Source organism: Cheilinus undulatus, linkage group 7 (genome assembly GCF_018320785.1).
Source record: "Cheilinus undulatus linkage group 7, ASM1832078v1, whole genome shotgun sequence".
Classification (NCBI taxonomy): domain Eukaryota; kingdom Metazoa; phylum Chordata; class Actinopteri; order Labriformes; family Labridae; genus Cheilinus; species Cheilinus undulatus.
Genome location: NC_054871.1, coordinates 5,616,308 through 5,634,950, shown reverse-complemented (window position 1 = coordinate 5,634,950; position 18,643 = coordinate 5,616,308). Strand labels below are relative to the sequence as shown.

At 40.3% G+C, this 18,643-nt stretch overlaps 1 protein-coding gene across 1 annotated transcript in view; it reads left to right on the top strand.

Annotated features, from left to right (window-relative positions):
* LOC121512420 (adenylate cyclase type 1-like) overlaps positions 1–18,643 on the top strand; it is a 107,403-nt gene that overhangs the window by 45,167 nt on the left and 43,593 nt on the right. Inside the window, exons 5-8 of the mRNA XM_041791686.1 lie at positions 2,268–2,395; positions 8,639–8,797; positions 11,948–12,089; positions 16,426–16,581. Coding sequence (XP_041647620.1) covers positions 2,268–2,395; positions 8,639–8,797; positions 11,948–12,089; positions 16,426–16,581 — 585 coding nt within the window. The remainder of the gene's footprint in view (positions 1–2,267; positions 2,396–8,638; positions 8,798–11,947; positions 12,090–16,425; positions 16,582–18,643) is intronic.

Here is an 18,643-nt window from a genome sequence, read left to right as displayed (position 1 = left end):
TTTTTTCCTAACCTTGCAAAGCAGATGGATACTCCCATATCCTTGTTTTTCACTGGTGAATTCATCTTGTTAAGCTCCCATCTGGACCGTTTGGACCAGGTTAGAAAGTGACAGGACCAATCAGCGACGAGGGGCAGTACTTTCAGGCACGGCAGAGTCGTGATGTAAACAAGCAGGAGCAAGAGGCCAGCGTGAATGCTGCTAAAGCGCCAGTTTTATCAGAACTTGTCGACATTTCTTCATTAAAAGAAGAACAAAGAACAGCAGTGAGTTGTTTTGTTTTCAAAAACGACAACAGTCGAGTACTTACATGTCTATAGTCGCCATGTTTCCTGTTTTTCCTCCGTAGCTGCGCATGCACAGCTCGATAGTGGCTACATCATGTGTTTTGTTGCTCAGATTGGCCCGTAGAGATGTGACAGAATGTTCATTCAATTCACACTTTGAGTTTTTTTCAAATCCTCTGCCTTTTGTCAAACGTTTCCTATTGAAGCTTTCCCAGATGGATGTGTGAAACACATCCATCTGGCGTGTCAGGTTAATTTTTTCCCATTCTTGCTTGATTTTAATTTTAAGTTGCTCAACACTGCAGGTTTTCAATTGTCATAGTTTGTGCTTTATAATGTTGCATACAAGCCAGTCTAGGCCCCATCATCTTTTATTGTGAAGCCATGCTGTTGTAATCCTTGTATAATTTGACTTGGTATTGTCCTACTAAATCAAGCAGTGATAGCCCTTAGAAAGCTGATGTCTGGATGGAATTGGTATAACTGGTGCCCTCACAGATGCAAGTAACTAGGGCTGGGCAAGTAATCGCAAATTAGATTAAATCGCAAAATGACCTGCTGCAATTTTCAAATCGCAGAAAGTGCAATATTTCTTTTACCTGAATTTTGTGTCAAAATACTAGTTTAAAACTTTTTGCAGCAGAGACGTTATGCATTACATATCATGCAAACATTCTAGTGGCATATTTTTAGAATAGTGTACCAAAAAAATCAAATTTTCTTCATATTTTATGTTTTTTTTCTTGGTAGATATGAGAGTTAAATAAAAAGCTCATTCCCTTTAATACAACCGTTCATATCCACTTTGCTAAATGAGTTAGAATCATTACAATTACATATTTTTTCAAAACTGTTCAGCCCTAGTTCAATCTAATATTGTGTTGGTTGTAGTATAGAATGAATTATTGCTTGTTGAGATGAGGAATGTAACAATCACATTGCAATCACAATCGCAATATATGGTAAAAAAAATTGCAATTAGATGATTTTCCCAAATCGTTCAGCCTACAAGTAACCATTACTTATACACGCAAACGCCATCACAGATGCTGGCTTATGAACTTTATGTTGATAACAATCTGGATGGCTGTTTTCCTCTTTAGCCTGGAGGACTTGACTGCCATTATTTCCAAAAACAATTTGAAATGTGGACTCATCAGACCACATCACACTTTTCCACTTTATGTCAGTACATCTCAGATGAGCTGGGGCTCAGAGAAGTGAAGTGAGCCTTCTCATGGTGTTGATAGATGGCTTTGGCTGTCCATGAGTGTCAGCTGTAGATGTGATGACATACTGTGTTAACTGAGAGTTGTTTTCTGAAGAGTTCCTGAGCCTGCGTCGTCATCACAAAATGATGACGGTGCTGCCTAAAGAGGTCAAAGGTCACAATCATTTAATGTTGGCCTTGCCTTTTATGTGTGGAGATTTCTGTTTTCTGATTCTGGCTTTTTGTCCAGTCTTTTAAAACCACCACTGTTGGTTGTGAACAAGTAAGTCTTTCAGGAGAGCTCCTTTTCTGTGTAACTATGCAGGTAATTTTGTGGGTTCCACAACTTTACCAGTCAATTTTCCCTGTCTTGACTTTTTTGGAACATTTTGCTGGCATCAAATTTCTTTTTTTTTTTTTTCTTTTTGCCCAAAAAATCAATTACGTGTACAAGTTTGAACATCAAATTTCTCATTTGTTCTGCTGGTTTAATTGAATGTAGGTTGTAAACGGTAGGAAAATCTCTGTTTTCTGTTTTAATTCACATATTGCACTATGTCCCAGTGTTTTTTGAAGAGGAATTGTTTTCAGAGGTGTAGTATAAATCCTTTTCAACCAGTGTTTGTGTAGTCTGGTCTTTCGCCCCTGCTGCTTCTTCATATTCTTGTAGACTGATGTGCTAACCAATGAAACCCATCTTTAGTATCATTATCTTGATGTACCTCAGTCTTCTCCTCTGATCTCCTCTCTTTCTGTCTCTCTGTCCCCAGGAGAATCACTGTAGGAGGATTAAGATCCTGGGGGACTGTTACTACTGTGTGTCTGGACTGACCCAACCCAAAGCTGATCACGCCCACTGCTGTGTGGAGATGGGACTGGACATGATTGACACCATTGCGTGAGTAACACACATTCAAGTCACACACCTTTGACCCATGTTTGCCACTTTTAACCACTTTTCACTATTTACCTTTCCATATATGACATTTTTTGTCTGTCTTAACCCATTTTTGACACTTTTCACCCATTTTGCTGCTCTGTAAACAGTTCTCACCACTTTTTTTCTGCCAACTTTTACATCTTTTAAAGACTCTACCCTATTTACTACAGCTAAATTAAAAGAAATATCATTTTTTCCACACGGTGGCGCACGAGTTAGCACTGTTGCCTCACACCAACAAGGTCCCTGGTTCGCTTCCCACTCAGGGCCTTTGGAGTGGAGTTTGCATGTTCTCCCTGTGCATGTGTGAGTTTTCTCCAGGTACTCTAGCTTCCTCTCACCACCAAAAACATGCTAGTTAGGTTAATTGATCACTTTAAATTGCCTGGTTGTCTGTCTCTATATGTCAGCTCTGTGATTGACTGGTGACCAGTCCAGGGTGTACCCCACCTCTCAGCCAATGACAGCTGGGATAGGCTCCAGCCACCCCCACCCCCACAATCCCCAATGGGATAAGCAGTATAGAAAATGGATAGATGGGTGGATCATTTCTTCTTTGATAACTTTACATTGGAACATGATTTTCCTCACCTTCATGGGCCCCCTATATGACTGAACCCAGAAAGCTCTTCCCCTTACCCACCCTCCTCCCTAATAACTGGTTGTGCCACCCTTGTGGCAACAACAGCATTTGCAATTACTGGCAGAGTCTTTCACATCAATGTGGAAGAATCTTGGCCAAAGCTTCTTTGCAGAATTGTTTAAATTCAGTCACATTTGAGGGGTTTTAAGCATGAGCCGCCTGCTTAAGTCTAGACTTTGACAAGGCCACTCCAGAACCTTCTTTTTTTTTTAAAGCTATCTAGAGGAAGACTTGCTAATGTCTTTTGGATCATCGTCCCGTTGCATAAACCAAGCGTGACTGAGCTGAGGTCATGAACTGATGGCCAGATATTCTCCTTCAGGATTTTCTAGTAGAGAGCAGAATTCATTGTTCCATCAGTCACTGCAAGTCGCCCAGGTCCTGAAGCAGCCCCAGACCAACACACGACCACCGCCATGCTGGACTGCTGGTATGATGATACTCCGGATGTTACAGGACAATCTCTTTCCAAAAAGTTCAACCTTGACCTCATCTGTCTACAGAATATTTTATCAAAAATCTTGGGCATCATCAGGGGACGAGCCTTTGTGTTCTTTTTGGTCAGCAGTGGTTTTGGCCGTGGAACTCTCCCATGGATGCCCAATGTCTTTCTTATTTTTGGCTCATGAACATTGGCCTTAACCGAATCAAGCGAGGCCTGAAGGTCTTTGGATGTTGTTCTGGGTTCTTTTTTGACCTCCTGGATGAGTCGTCGTTGCACTCTTGGAGTAATTTTGGTAGGCCGCCCACTCCTGGGAAGGTTCACCACTGTTCTAAGTTTTTCTCATTTGTGGGTAAAGGCTCTGACTGTAGTTGTCAGGAGTCCAAAGCCTTGGAAACAGCTTTGTAACCCTTTCCAGACTGATAGATGCCAATGACTTTGTTACTCATCTGCACTTTATGATTATTTGGATAGCCATCTAGTTACCAGGGCACGCCAGTGATCCTTTGGGGTGGGGGTTGCAATTAGGCCCAAAATTTACAGGCCTAAAATCATCTAATTTAGTATGCAGGGTGTAGATTCTATTTATTTTCTAGATTTTAGAGAAAGATAGTACGTTAGCACTTGTCAACAATGTTGAAATAAAGTATAGCCTTATAACATTAATGTTTCTGATCCTTCTTAATTTGTTTACTTTATTTTCAGGGTAATTTGAGTGAGCTTAATCTGAATAGAGCAGTCATGAGTCAGAGATTGCCTCCTCACCTAACAGCTTCTCTCACACTGTCACAGAGCCTACTGCTTACTCAACACGACTGTAACACACATGAAGCAGAAACGCGTGCTGTAGGAGGAGTGAAGAAGCACAGACTGTTCTGTTTAAGCAATGTTTGATGTATTTATTGAGTTCTTTTTATTGATCACAGACAGATTTTGTAAACTCAAGCACACGGAGTAGTTCAATTTATGCCTGTCTTAGAAAAAGAAGACAAATGGTACTACATATGACCTCGAATCCTCCCCGACAGCATGCTCTGACACTCTCAGCCACCTCATTTCCTCATGTGAACACTCTCCTGTCATGTTCCCTTCCTTTACGCTCCGTCTGCGTGGATGGATGCTGCTGTACCAGTCCTTTATCTTAGAGGACAGGTGCTGCCATACGCACTCATCCCTCTTTCTTTATGTGTTTGTGTGTTAGAGCACATTTTCCTTCCCTCCTCCCTGTAAACACACACAAACGTTGTCTGAAGTGGCTGACCTTTAGCTGGTGACAACGAGCTTTGTGCTGTGATTTAAAGGAGAGGAAAGGCTTTGGAAAAGTCCTGCTGCATCTTTAGTGCACCAGCAAAACAGAGAAGTGAAGGTGGTCTGTGCACATTTGTCCTGTTTCAGGAATGCATACCAAAGTTCTTTGCAGCAAAATGAAAAGGAGAGGATGTGAACAGATGTTTGGTTTATTCATGTCATTAATAGGTCAGAATGAAGCAGACTGGCAAATAACATAATACAAAGACTGTAATTAAAGTAATTTTCAAAAGCACAATAAACTGCAAAAATTCAAATCTTAAAGATTGTCCCTCCATCCATCCATCTATCCATTTTCCTCTGGTTATCTGGGGCTGGGTCAAGGTGGCAGCAGGCTATGCAAATCACCCTAGACATCCGTCTCCCCAGTGACATTTTCCAGCTCATCCTGGAGGATTCTAAAGAATATCCAGACCAGACAGGATATATAATCCCTCCAGCTTGTTCTGTGTCTACCCTGTGGTCTCTGCTCCACCTGAATGCATCATGGAGGCATCCTGATCAGATGCCCAAACCACTCCAACCAGCTCCTTTCAATGCAAAGGAGCAGCATCTGTACTCCAAGCTCCCTCCAGATGTCAAAGCTCCTCACCCTACTGCTATCAAAATTATGCAACCCCCATTGCAAATCAGGCTTTTGGGAAAATTTACAGACTCTCTGCTTTTTGCAAAGAGCAGATCACACAAATGCAATTGAAATATTATTTATTTATTTATCTGTTTATTTATCAGGGACAATACATAAGCATTGTTGCATTTAATTACAGTGCAACCGATGCGATGTATAAAAGACATCTAGCCATGGCTAATTTGCAGTCCTTGTCCCTGGTTAAGCTTGAGAAATAACACATATGATACAAAAGAATAAAATGGACATAAAAGACTAACAATGGCAGTAGACATAAATGAACAACCACAAAAAATACATAAAAACAACGGCAGCAAGACAAACATAAACATACAGCCACATACATAAAAGCTAACAGTAAAGCAGACATAAACATGCAGACGAATGACGATGACTAAAATGACAGTTAAGAGAATAGGTGAAGTAGCTAAGAACGAAGATAAAAAGTAGTAAAATGAACTGAATGATATAAAATTTTTAAGACATGTAGCTTAGTGTTCACAGATTTGCCTTTGTTTGAGCCATTGTTTTACCGTCTTATTGAAGACTTTGAAGTCAGTCAGTGTTTTTACTTCTGATGGGAGAGTATTCCAGATCTGTGGGCCTTTAACTGAGAAAGAGGACTGGCCAAATGTTGTTTTACATTTTGCTAATTTACAATCTCCACTAACTGCTCCTCTTGTAATGGCTCCTTTACTGGAGTACTTTTGAACCAGTTCACTGACCAGCTGTGGAACAAGATCATTCACACACTTGAAAATCAGTTTGATGAATGAGAAATTTATGAAGTTTTCAAAGCTCAATGAATTATACTTTTGTTGCACTTTACAATGGTGCCATTTCATCAGTTTCTGATCTAGTATTTTTAAGCTCTGTTTATACATGGACAGCAGTGGTTTGATTGCTGATTGAGTGGCCTGACCCCAGACAGTAATACAGTATGAAAAATGTGATAAAATCATTGCATGTAAGTAAAGCTGGGCAGCCTTTATTGGTAAACAAGATCTTATGAGTCAAAAGCAATTCAAGCTGGTCCTGATGGTCTTGGATACTTTTCTGATATGTGCCTCAAATTTTAGATGTGAGTCCAGGACAACTCCTAGATATTTAAATTCATTTACTTTCTCTATTTCCGTCTGATCAATGTTTATTATGAAATCATTGAATTTCTTTTGTTCAATACAACTAATGCTTCAAGTGGTTTCCCCAAATCCAATGGAAAATGCAGCTTATGATGACTTCTCCAGTCTCAAAATTATTCAACCCCTTCATGGCGAGCATCTGTAGTTCTTAGTAGAGCACCACTTTGCTTCTATGACCTGCTGCAAACGAGATGCATAGCCAGACACCAGCTTCTGGTTCCTGAGGAATCTTAGCCCATTCCTCATGTGCAATAGCCTCCAGTTCAGTGATAGTCTTTGGTCTGCATGCTGCAACCACCTTCTTCAAATCCCACCAGAGATTTTCTCTGGGGTTCAAGTCAGGTGACTGTGATGATCATTATGGAATCTTCCAGCACTTCTTCTGCAACCAAGCCTTGGTGGAGTTTGAGGTATGCTTGGGATCATTGTCCAGTGGGAAGGTCCAATAACTCCCAAACTTCAGTTTCCTCACAAAAGGCGGGACAGTTCCTCCTAGGATGTCCTGATGCTTCAGTGATTTCATCACGCATTCCACATGCTGCAGGTTTCCAGTGCCAGTGGATGCAAAGCAGCCCCAGAGCATCACCAACCACCATGCTCAACTGTGGGCGCAATGTTCTTCTCAGCGCATGCTTCACTCTTCTTCCTCCAGACATACCGCTGATCCATCGTGCCAAAAAATTCTGGTTTTGTTTCATCGCTCCTCAGAATAACATCCCAAAAACTCTGTGGCTTATTTTATGATTTCGAGCATATTGCAGCCAACTTTTCTTGTTTTGACACCGTTGCTTCCAGCGGTGTCTCTAGGAACATTCAGTGCCTTTACTACGTTTAAGTATCCTGTTCTTTGTTTGTGAAGGGAAATGACCTCATCCTTTAACTTTTTGGACCATTCTTTTGACTTTGCCGTATTTCTAACATGCAGTGAAACGTAATACTCAACAAACCCCTCACAGTTCAGGTATTTCATGTGTTTCAGCTCAAGCAAACCTGGTGACACTAATGAAGCGCTTGATTAGCTGCATCAGGTGTGAAGCTTTCGTTGTATTTCAGTTCTTTTTGTTTGATTTGTTCATTTCAAACAGCTGAAAGTCTGTAGATTTTTACAATAAATATTTTTGCAATAGGGGTTGAATGATTTTGATTGCAACCCTACCTCTAGGGCCAAGCCCAGCCACACCTCAGAGGAAATGGGTCCTCTGGGCATGTCCAACTGGTAGAGGACCTCAGGGCAGACTCAGAAACTGCTGGAGGGATCGTATATGCCACCTGGCCAGGGAAAACCTTGGAAGCTCCTCCTTTTATCACGTTTTCTGCTTCTTTATTACCCAGTTGACTAATGTTCCCATCTTTCATGTCATGAGTACAAAAGTGAAGGCTGTTCTTTAATATATGTTTAAGGATTTTTCAAATAAATTTTAGGTAGTTTCCATGAAATTTGGGGGAATCTGTGTTGATATTAGACATTTTTGGTCAGAATAAATTCCTGTTCAAAGACAAGCCTGAGCTTTTAAATTCATCAGGTCCTAATTATCCCAGATAAGTGGAAGGAAATAAAAATGCTTTGCAAACAAAAGCTCAGGTCTCAGGAGGTTAAGGTCAAACCTGTGCAGATAGACAGCAGAGACACACTGCCGATGTAGGAAAGCCATGATGGTGCAAGTTAGAGCAGAGACGTGCTGCAAGCACCACATAGCAAACATGTACCCAGTCTAAAACAGACGTCAGTTTTACCATTTCTATTTATTACTTTTAAAAATTCAAAGTATTGGGTGTAAAAGTATTCTGTAGCATCTAAAGATTTGGGCAAACAAAAGGGTTCTTATGAATGTGAGGGTGTCACAATAGATAGAGAAATATATCCTCTAGGCATCATGCATGCAGGCCAATTTTTGCTTCATCTACAAATGGGTCTATGTGTTAAGATACAGAAGAAGATGCTGAAAGGAATCAATACCCCTCCATAGATTTGAGGTTTTGTTTAAATACTTTTCCAGACTAACCCTCTGCCCTCCTCTGCACCCTTCTCCCCCTACAGGTCGGTGGTGGAGGCGACGGAGGTGGATCTGAACATGCGTGTGGGTCTTCACACAGGACGGGTGCTGTGTGGCGTGCTGGGCCTCAGGAAATGGCAGTATGACGTCTGGTCAAACGATGTCACGCTGGCAAATGTGATGGAAGCCGGAGGGCTGCCTGGGTCAGTGCTGACTCTTACACCCACTGAAACTGCACCCTTAGCGCTCACTGTGCCAACACAACACATACTAACTCTGACACACAGTAACCCAGCAACAGAGACAGCACCTCATGAATGTGAGCATGCAGTCACATTAGGATCTCTGTAATGTATTCTGTGTGCATGTGTTCTACAGAGACACAGGGATGAGGAAAATATAAGTATTTAAAAAAAGGAACATATGTGAAATGCAAAATAAGAAGAAATGTAGCAAACTGACTATTATTTACCAAATATTTGTAAAAAAAAAAATGCATGAGCCAAAGGAATTAAAAGCTGGAGGTGTTTTCCTGTAATGCTAAACAGATTTTGATATGATGCCGTAAAACTCAAAACAAAGACATTTCCTGCAGATAATAGACATGCATTACAGAATTATGAGATAGTTTTTATTCTGAGATTGAATAATTACCTCTAAGGTTTGAGCTTCTTTTTGAAAACAGATCCTTTATTTCTTAGATATTAGATATTAAGCCAAAGGCTGCTTTGAATTGTTGGACCACTGCAGTGGTACCTCTGGTGTCTTGGTAAACCCACGAGGACTGGGCCCTTTTTGTGCATTCATATAAATAAAGTAAGGATGCATATGATTAGCTGGATAAACGGCTGAAGTCTGATCTTTCTGTAGCCTGTACCAGAGTTACAAGTCCACATTTCCAGTCCAATGCTGCCTCTTCACAGTAGCATGGCCACCCGCCACTGGTCATCCCTGAAGTTGTTCTTAATGTTGACTGCCTTGCTGGCACAATGCTCTTTACTCTGATAGAAAAAAAAACGCTAACTCAGCTGCTAACTTAAAGCTGCAATAACAGTGGGAACAGCATGGGCTTCAGCCTTCATTACTCACCGCTCTTGCATACGTCTTCTTGGGAAGAAAACTACACTATATGGACAAAAGTAATTGGTTTATTATTGAAATCAGGTGTTTCAATCAGATCCATTGCCAGAGGTGAATAAAAGTCTCCATTTGCAAACATTTGTGATATAAAATGGACCATTCTGAAGAGCTCAGTGCCTTTAAGCCTGGTACTGTGATGGATGCCACCTTTGCAATAAGATGGTTTGTTAAATTTTATCCCTGCTAGATGAACCACAATCAACTGTAAGTAATATTATTGGAAAGTAGAAGCATTTTTTCACACAAAAACTGTGCAGCGGGAACTCCATGGAATGTGTGTCCATCGCTGAGCAGCTGCATGCTAGCCTCACATCACCAAGTCTAATGCCAGGCATCAGATGAAGGGATGTAAAGCACACTGACCCTGGACTGTGGAAACATGTCCTGTGGAGTGATGAGTCAAGTTATGTGCCTTAGTGTGCCAACTGTGAAATTTGGTGGAGGAGGGAAAATGTTATGGGGCTGTTTTTCAGGGTTAGGTTTAGGCCCCTTATCTCTAGTGAAGGACAACATTAACAACCTTGCAAAGCAGATGGATTCGCCCGTTTCCGTGTTTCTTACTGGTGAATCCATCTTGCAAAACTCCCATCTAAATAGTTTGGCCCCAGTTAGAAAGTGACAGGACCAATCAGCGTAGAGGGGCACTACTTTTGGGTGCGGCGGAGTCTTGACGCAAGCAAGCAGCAACAAGAGATGGGTGCAATTATGGCGGAAGATATTAGCGTGGACGCTGCTAAAGCACCGTTTTTATCAGAACTTGATGACATTTCTTTGTTAAAAGAAGAACAAATAACAGCAGTGAGTTGTTTTCTTTTCAAAAATGACAAAAGTCGTGTACTGACATGTCTACAGTCACCATGGTTCGTTTTATGCAGTTCTCTATGGAGTTTACACCTTGGTAGCAGCTACGATGTTTTGCTGCTTTGATTGGCCCATAAAGATGTGATGGACAGAACATTCATCCAATCAACCTCCAACTTTTTTCCCCCAAACGCTGTCTATGGAAGATTTTCCAGATGGAGGTGTGAAACAAATCCATCTGGACATGTTGGACAATGCTTTGCTTCCAACTTTAAGGCAACAGTTCGGGGAAGGCACTTTTCTTCTCCAACAGGTTTTTGCTCCAGTGCAAGCAAGGACTATAAAGACATGGTTTGATGAGTTTGGTGTGGAGGATCTTGACGGGCTCACACAAAGGCCTGACCTCAACCCCATCAAAGCACCTTTGGAGATTATGCGCCATGCCTTCTTGTCCATCATCAGTGCCTGACCTCTTAAATACTCTACAGAATGAATGGACACAAAAACACTTCCAAATCCTGTGGAAAGCCTTCCAAGAAGAGTGGAGGCTGTTAACACTGCAAAGGAGGGTCAAACTCCATGTTACAGTATTACAGTTTCTGTTGGTGCCATGGTCTGGTGGCTGAATACTTTTGTCCATAAAATCAAGCATTATGATTGGGCACATTTGCCTTGAAGAGAACCATGTTGTCATTACAACTTAATGGGCAACAATCACTCCAAAACTGCATAGAAATCAGGACTCTTACCTTAGAAATGGCAACAGAGCATTTTCTGAGAGAAACAGCACACTTGAGTGAAGCTTAAATAGGTACACAGTTGAAAATCTAACAAATCTAACACAGTGAAATGGGTTTTTGTAATTCTAAATGGAAAATATGATCTTTATGAGCTCTTTATTTCACAAGCAGTCGGTAGGATAATGTGCTGTTAGTGTGGATCTATTGATGCTGTTCATTTAAAACAGCACAATGATGAAACTGTGTTGTCCTTAAAGAAGTCACCTTATCTCATATTGGGTCATAAAAGGCCATTTGGATTAAATTACTCAGCCTTGATGCAGTTTTCTTAATTTTCTTTAAAAAAGGGCAGTAACAGCAGTTGAGAAAAGGCGGACCTTCCACATTAAATTAATGTCACTTTATTATGGAAAACTCATGCAGCAGAAAGCTGATTTGCATTTAAAAAGCGGTGAAATGAGGTCACATCATTGGCCCAATTTGGACTTGTTTCAAGTGAAGTAATAAGATTTTAGGACTCGTTAACAGATTAAGTGAGTCGTTAGGATGAACGTTTCTGCACTGAATTTTGAGCAGGCACTGTAAGGACGATAAAAATAATGAGGAGAATGATGATTTAAGACCTTATAGTGCTAGTCTTTTATTGCCTTCTGTTTCTGCTTATGCTCACAGCAAGGTGCACATCACACGGACCACGCTGGAGTGTCTGAACGGAGACTACGAGGTGGAGCCGGGCTTCGGACACGAGAGGCACGCCTTCCTTCAGAAACATCACATAGAGACCTATTTCATCGTGCCATCACACAGACGTAAAGTACGCAGCAATCACTTCTTCTTCAGCTTTTCTCTCTCTTTCTCTAACTGGAGAGGTGACACGTCTATCTGTTACAATAGTTAATCCTCTGAAGCAGGGAGAGGGAGGCAGGCTGGGAGTTAAGCTGGCATATGAGCGGCGAGTATGGCTTTAGCTCTACATGTGAACCAGAGCGGAGACTCCTCATTTCACACCCACAGCTAAACACGGGTTCTCTGTATGTAAGGGTAAGAATTCATTTTATTTATGTTAATTAATTTTTTTTAACCAGGAAAACCTTATTGACCTCAAGACAGGCAGCAGCACAATTAACAGTTACAGAGACGAAATACAGCAGTGAAAAAAACAGATCAAACAAATCCTGAGTCACAGAGCTCAAAACCATTGGTCAAAACATCTACAACTTGAAGCATCATCTTCCAATGCCTTCAGTCTACTTTTAAAAAGATTTAAAGAGACCAGCTCCCCAAGACATAGAGTCTCCTGCAGATGATTCCAGGCTGCAGGAGCAGCGTACCTGAAACTCCCTTTACCCATTTCAAGACAGACTTTGGGAACAGCAAGCAAAAGTCTTGCGACTGAGTCACAGAGCGAAGACTATAACTTCCAGAACTTTTCACATGAAAAAGATCACACAAGTAAGATGGAAGCAGATTTAGTGCGGCCTTATAAATAAGGATAAGCCAATGATTTAGCCTATGCTTTGATAAAGAAGGCCAACCAACTTGATCATACAAAAAACAGTGATGAGTTCAGGATTAAAGGTTTGTTATGAACATCAGCGCAACCATGGTACACAGTATCCAAAGATTTAAGGCGTTGAGAAGATGCATGCATGTACAGAACGTCACCATAATCAATCAGAGACAGAAAAGTGGCAGAAACAAGTCTTTTCTTTGCAGTAAATGAAAAAACAAGACACATTTAAAATATCCTGGAGCACAGCAACAGTTTCCTGCAGAAATCCCACTCAGGCCGTCTATTTCCAGGAATGCCACAACTCTCAGCACAATAAAATGGATTTCCTCATCTTTTCAGGGATGCCCTCCTTTTATTCCCGGGATAATACAAACATTTCTAAGTTTTATTATTACATAAACTGGATTTGAGTCCCCAAAATAGTAAACCCAATTATTGTTGGTTAAAGAGGTTTTAAAATGATGGCTTTAATGTTTTGTTTTAAAAGCTTCAGAGTTCTTTATAAAAACGTGCATTTGGAGGTTTCAGAGGCTAAAAATTCACGTGAAACAGGCCAGTTTCAGATTCAGATCTTTCCATGAATTTTGGACAATAATCTTTCTAAAGAACCCTCTGTGGACAGTCTGGGGGCTGGCAGCAGGTTGGCTCAGAGAAAATGGGGAAGTGCAGGTTGTAGTCTAACAGATGTCTACAGACATCTGAGCCACTCTGCAGAGATTTGAAGGGTGCATGAGAGGGGATTTCTCCTCACTGTTTTTTAAGTGAGAACAGTGACACACTGATCCTTGAGCATGTCATATGCATTTACTATTGATGCACCGAGACTTTACAAATAAACGAAATCTTACTAAAGCTTTAATCTGTAGTTAAAAAAACTAACTGAAATAAGATAAAATTAGGGCCAAAATCTCCTTTGACACAATAATACTGACTCACATTTTAACCCAAGCCTGGGAGTTTCAAATGGTCTGTTTTTGTTGTTCAACATTTAATGGTGATTTTAGGTGTTAAGTTGCCCTCAAACATCAAATTTTTATAATCAAACAAGAATAAAGAGATACCTGTTTGAATATATTTTCAAAAATTGTATGATGTTTTTTCATAGCACTAAGAACTCAAACACTAAAACTACTAAAAACTGAAATAAATCAAAGCATTTTTGTAAAATTAAATACAACTAAATCAAATAACCAGAAGGAATAACTCATAAAAATTAAACTGAAATACAAAACAAAAGTGAAAGAATAATAATAATAAAAAAAAAATGACTGTGTTAACTTGTGACTTTCACCTAGCTGGGTTTGTAGATATCATTGGTTCAGCAGCTGATGAAAACAGAGGGAGTCATCTTAAATGCCTCTTTTTTATTATGTCAGAATAACCATTCCAGATATATATTTAATGAAAAACTAAGCTGATACAAACAGCCACAGACGGACTCAGCTGAAAGCCACCAGATTGAACAGTCACTTGTAAGACTATAACACCAGTGCCCTCAAAAGTTGGAAACAGGAGTGAGAGAGTGCAGAATGACCCCTACCCAGGCCACATGCCTACATGGGGCACAAACTTACTGATAGGACATCTAAGAATCTAGTTTTAAAACAGATTTTGTCTGCCCCAGCTGGTTTGATAGATATATTTGTCTCTGTGCTGTGGCAAAAACACGTTGTAAAGATGTAGAAGGTGGAGACTTTGTCAGATTGTCTGTAAAAGTTTCTGCTGTTACTGTTTCCCCCTGCTGTGCTGATTGTCACACCTCCTCCTCCTCCACACTGATCTAACAGTTATGTGTATACTGAATCTCAAGTTTGCATCGCCTCATTTATTTATCTAAATCTTAAAGATTATATTTTTTAGGCTTTTAGTAGATAGGACAGCTAAAGAGAGAGAGAGAGGAACTATGGGGACTAAGAAAGGGGAAATAAATGCACCAAACACATGCTAGGATCAGAACTTGATCCTGTAACCTGTGCGTCAAGGACTGTAGCCCCAGTGTATGGTACCTGCCCTGCTAACTGAGTTGAAACAGCCCATAGTGGTGACATTTGTGCATGTGCACAGGCAATGCACATGGACACAGGGAATGATGCATGTGCATACACATAATTAACAGCAAAGCCTAAAAGAGACTTGCTCTAGCATGAAGCTAATGCAGTATAGCATATAATCATGCTAAATAATGATAAAGGCCTGTTTTTTCCCATTTTTTTACATTTTCTTGCCACTTTTAATCAATTCTTGCATTAGCCCTTGTTTGCTGTTTTTTCCCCTGTTTTTCCACTTTTATCCTACTTTAAGCTATTTGCATTTTTTCCCCATTTTTGCAAATTTTTTGGCCACTTTTTGCCCTTTTATCCTGCCTTTGGCCATTGTCACTTTTTCCCCCCGTTTTCCTGAGTTGTTGCTGCTTTTTGCCCCCTTAAGTCACTTTTCACTTTTTTTCTCCCCATTTTTGGCACCCATTCTCTCCACTTTTTCTACTTTTGTTCCTTAGTTTTTGCCATTTTTTTCTGTATTTTTGCCACTTTTCTCCTTTTTCTTCTTATTTTTGCCACTTTTTTCTCCCCATTTTTCAACTTTTCTTCCCATTTTTTCTTCTTTTTCTCCCCATTTTTTCCCACTTTTTTTCACCATTTTTGCCATTTTTCTACCTTTTTTGCCACTTTTCTCCCTATTTTTTCCTCTTTTTCGCCCCATTTTTGTCACTTTTTCTCCATATTTCTGCCCACTTATTGTCCTTACTTTTGCCACTTTTTCTCCCCATTTTTCCTCTTTTTTTCGCCCATTTTTTCCACTCTTTCTCTCCATTTTTTTCATTTTTTCTTCCCGTTTTTTGCCACTTTTTGTCAATATATTTGCCACTTTTCTTCCCATTTTTGCCATGTTTTTGCCGCTTTTAGACCTTGTTTCCACCTGTAACTCATATTTTGTTACTTCTCACCTTTTTGCAACTTTCTGCCGTTTCTTCTACTTATTCTCCCCATTTTTTCCTCTTTTTCTCCCAATTTTTTGCACTTTTTCTCCCATTTTTGCCATTTTTTGACCATTTGGCTACCTTTTACCTATTTTTATTGCCTTTTCAACCCTTTTTTTGCCACTTTTCACCACTTACATTGTGGCTCTTGCAAAGGTATTTTTCAGCACTTTGGCTCTTTGGTTGAGCAGGGTTGAGTAACACTGTGCTTTGGTATAAAAGTACTTAAATAAGCTCAATAGAAAACACTGACTTTCAATATACAAAGTAATACTTGCAGTACATCAAATTTATGACACCCTGTAGCATCATCTAGACATGTTATACTAACTTTGATAAACTTGATTTGTGTTGGACTAACATGTTTACATGCATTTCCAGGTCCAGTTTTATTCAAACACATTAAAAAGACTTTTTCTAAGGGTGCACATACACAAGGCCAAGTTTGCCATACTGTTCTAAAGCATGCTTGTCCCCCTCTCCATTCCCCTGCCGTTTTCAAACAGAAGAAATAAAATCACAATTTTAGCCTAGTTGCACCTTATATTCATTTGTCTCAGCACATTTCCTGTATAAAATATCTTCATTCTGTCCTTCTAGATAGCCTCCTGTCCATTGTGTTTTGTATTCTCAGCTCATTACTCCTGTCCTTGTCTCCAGATCTTTCCAGGTCTCATTCTATCGGACATCAAACCAGCCAAGAGGATGAAGTTTAAGACCGTGTGCTACCTGCTGGTGCAGCTGATGCACTGTAGGAAGATGTTCAAGGCTGAGATCCCTTTCTCTAACGTCATGACCTGTGAGGATGACGACAAGGTAAATAACCTATCAGTGTGTGTTTGAATGAGTAAAATGAGTCGCTGTTTAATCATGTCGCTGTTTTTATCATGTTAGAGACTCCAGTGTACAGTAGAGAAAAGGTATGAAAATATCTAGGTCATGCAGTGGGGAAAATCCTTTTAATGGGTTTGTACGTGCATTTGTGATGGGGTGAAATCCTCGGATTCCTAATCTGACACACACACACACACACACACACACACTGTAAGGCTGTAATCTGGATTTCTAGATTTTGCAGCGTCATTAATACTACAGTACAGTGCATTACATCCGCATGTTGGCAAGTGAAGCCAGTGGAATAGATATTATGAGGGTCTCTTAATGGCTGCACTATTCATTCTTTTCCAATTTAGAGTTACACAGTTACATAGCACATGCAAGGGAGTATTGGCGACAAAATCAGCTTGATTTCACTGATTTCCTGCTGAAGGGTCTTTACATCTTTGGAATAATTCATCACGACATGATGCACTGTTTTTAGCCCATTACCCTGCCCCTATTTCCCTCTCATTTCTCATGTTTACATGGGCCAGGGAGAAGGAAAGAGGGAGATGACAAGGTACCAGGAGTATCCTGACATGCCAGATGTTGTACTGTTTCAAATATCTACTGCATGGATATATTTTATATTCATCTGGGAAAGCTCCCACAGAAAGCGTTTTCAAATAGATTCTCGAAAGGTGATTGGGGGAACATTCAGTCTGTCACATTCATGACGGGCCAATTAGAGACAAAACAAGGTTGTGCTAATGTGCTTCTCCTTAGCAGACAGACTACTGCTGCCATAGGTGTGAACGGAGGAGTTCTTCCTTGAATAGATTTATGTCAAGGCCGGTGGGAAGACTTACAAAAACATCTTTCGTTGTGACTTTTAGTTCTTGTTACAGGAAAATGTGGTCCAGTTCTGATTAAACTGCCGCTTTCCTATCGCTACATCCAAGCCAACAGCTGCAAAACTATGCTGAAGCAGACTGGGAGAAGAGTGAAAACATCTCTTCCATCATGAAAAGCTTTCAGTGTGGCTTTTTACTCTTGTTTAAATAAAGAAATGTCCAGTTCTGACAAACCTACCACTGTGGCTACATCTGAGCTAATCCCTCCACTAGCTGCCATTGTATAACCACAACCTGTATAACCGCATCCTGTAACTCTTACAAACTCATGCCGATGCAGGTCAATAGAAGAGTGAAACATCTTTTCCATCGTGAAAAGCTTTAAGTGGGGTTTTACTCTTATTTTATACAGAAATGTGGTCCAGTTCTGATCAAACAGATGTTATGTTGTGGCAGCCATTGCATTCAGCTGGTACAACTAAACCCTGCCCATAACTTTCATCTCGTTCTCCTCAAATGATGCTGATTGGTCCAAACAGTGTTCAGGTTGGCACAGATGTTGTGGATTGGAGCTTTTCAAGGTGCTTTTGCCTGATGACAGAGATGGAGTCTGACAAATTCATCTGCTTTGCAAGGTTACAACCGGGGTTCCTGACAGGATCATTTTATCTCACCTTCCTCACCTGAGCTTATTAACTTGTTTGACAAAAGTTGTGTTTTTGTGCTTGCTTTGGTCAAAATATGATATGGATCAGGGCCCAGAGGACGCTCCTGACCTTGTACAAACCAGCTTTATACTGCCGGTTTTGGTGTGCATCTCTTAAAAGCAAATGAGCTCTTTCTCTTGCTACTTTTCTTTATTGGTTGTACCAGTGGTGTCCCTTTAGACATCTAAAGCTGGAGATATGAGATGAGATGCTGAACAGATTGTCAGATTTCATGTTTCCAGAGGTCAGCAGACCATGGCAGGAGGATTGGGTTGGCTTATTTCACATTTTGTCAGTAGATATTCCAGATACAAAAGTATATGAGCAAAAGCAGTAAAATGTGGATTTCTATGATAGCTTCCCTTTAATATTATCCATATTTCATATTAGAAATGTTATACACTGACTTGTGCCAACACGTGGGCAAAATTACTCAACTCACTGCAGTCAAATGGTCATCAATGAAAAGGTGTTTAAGGTGTCATTCTTTTTCCTCCA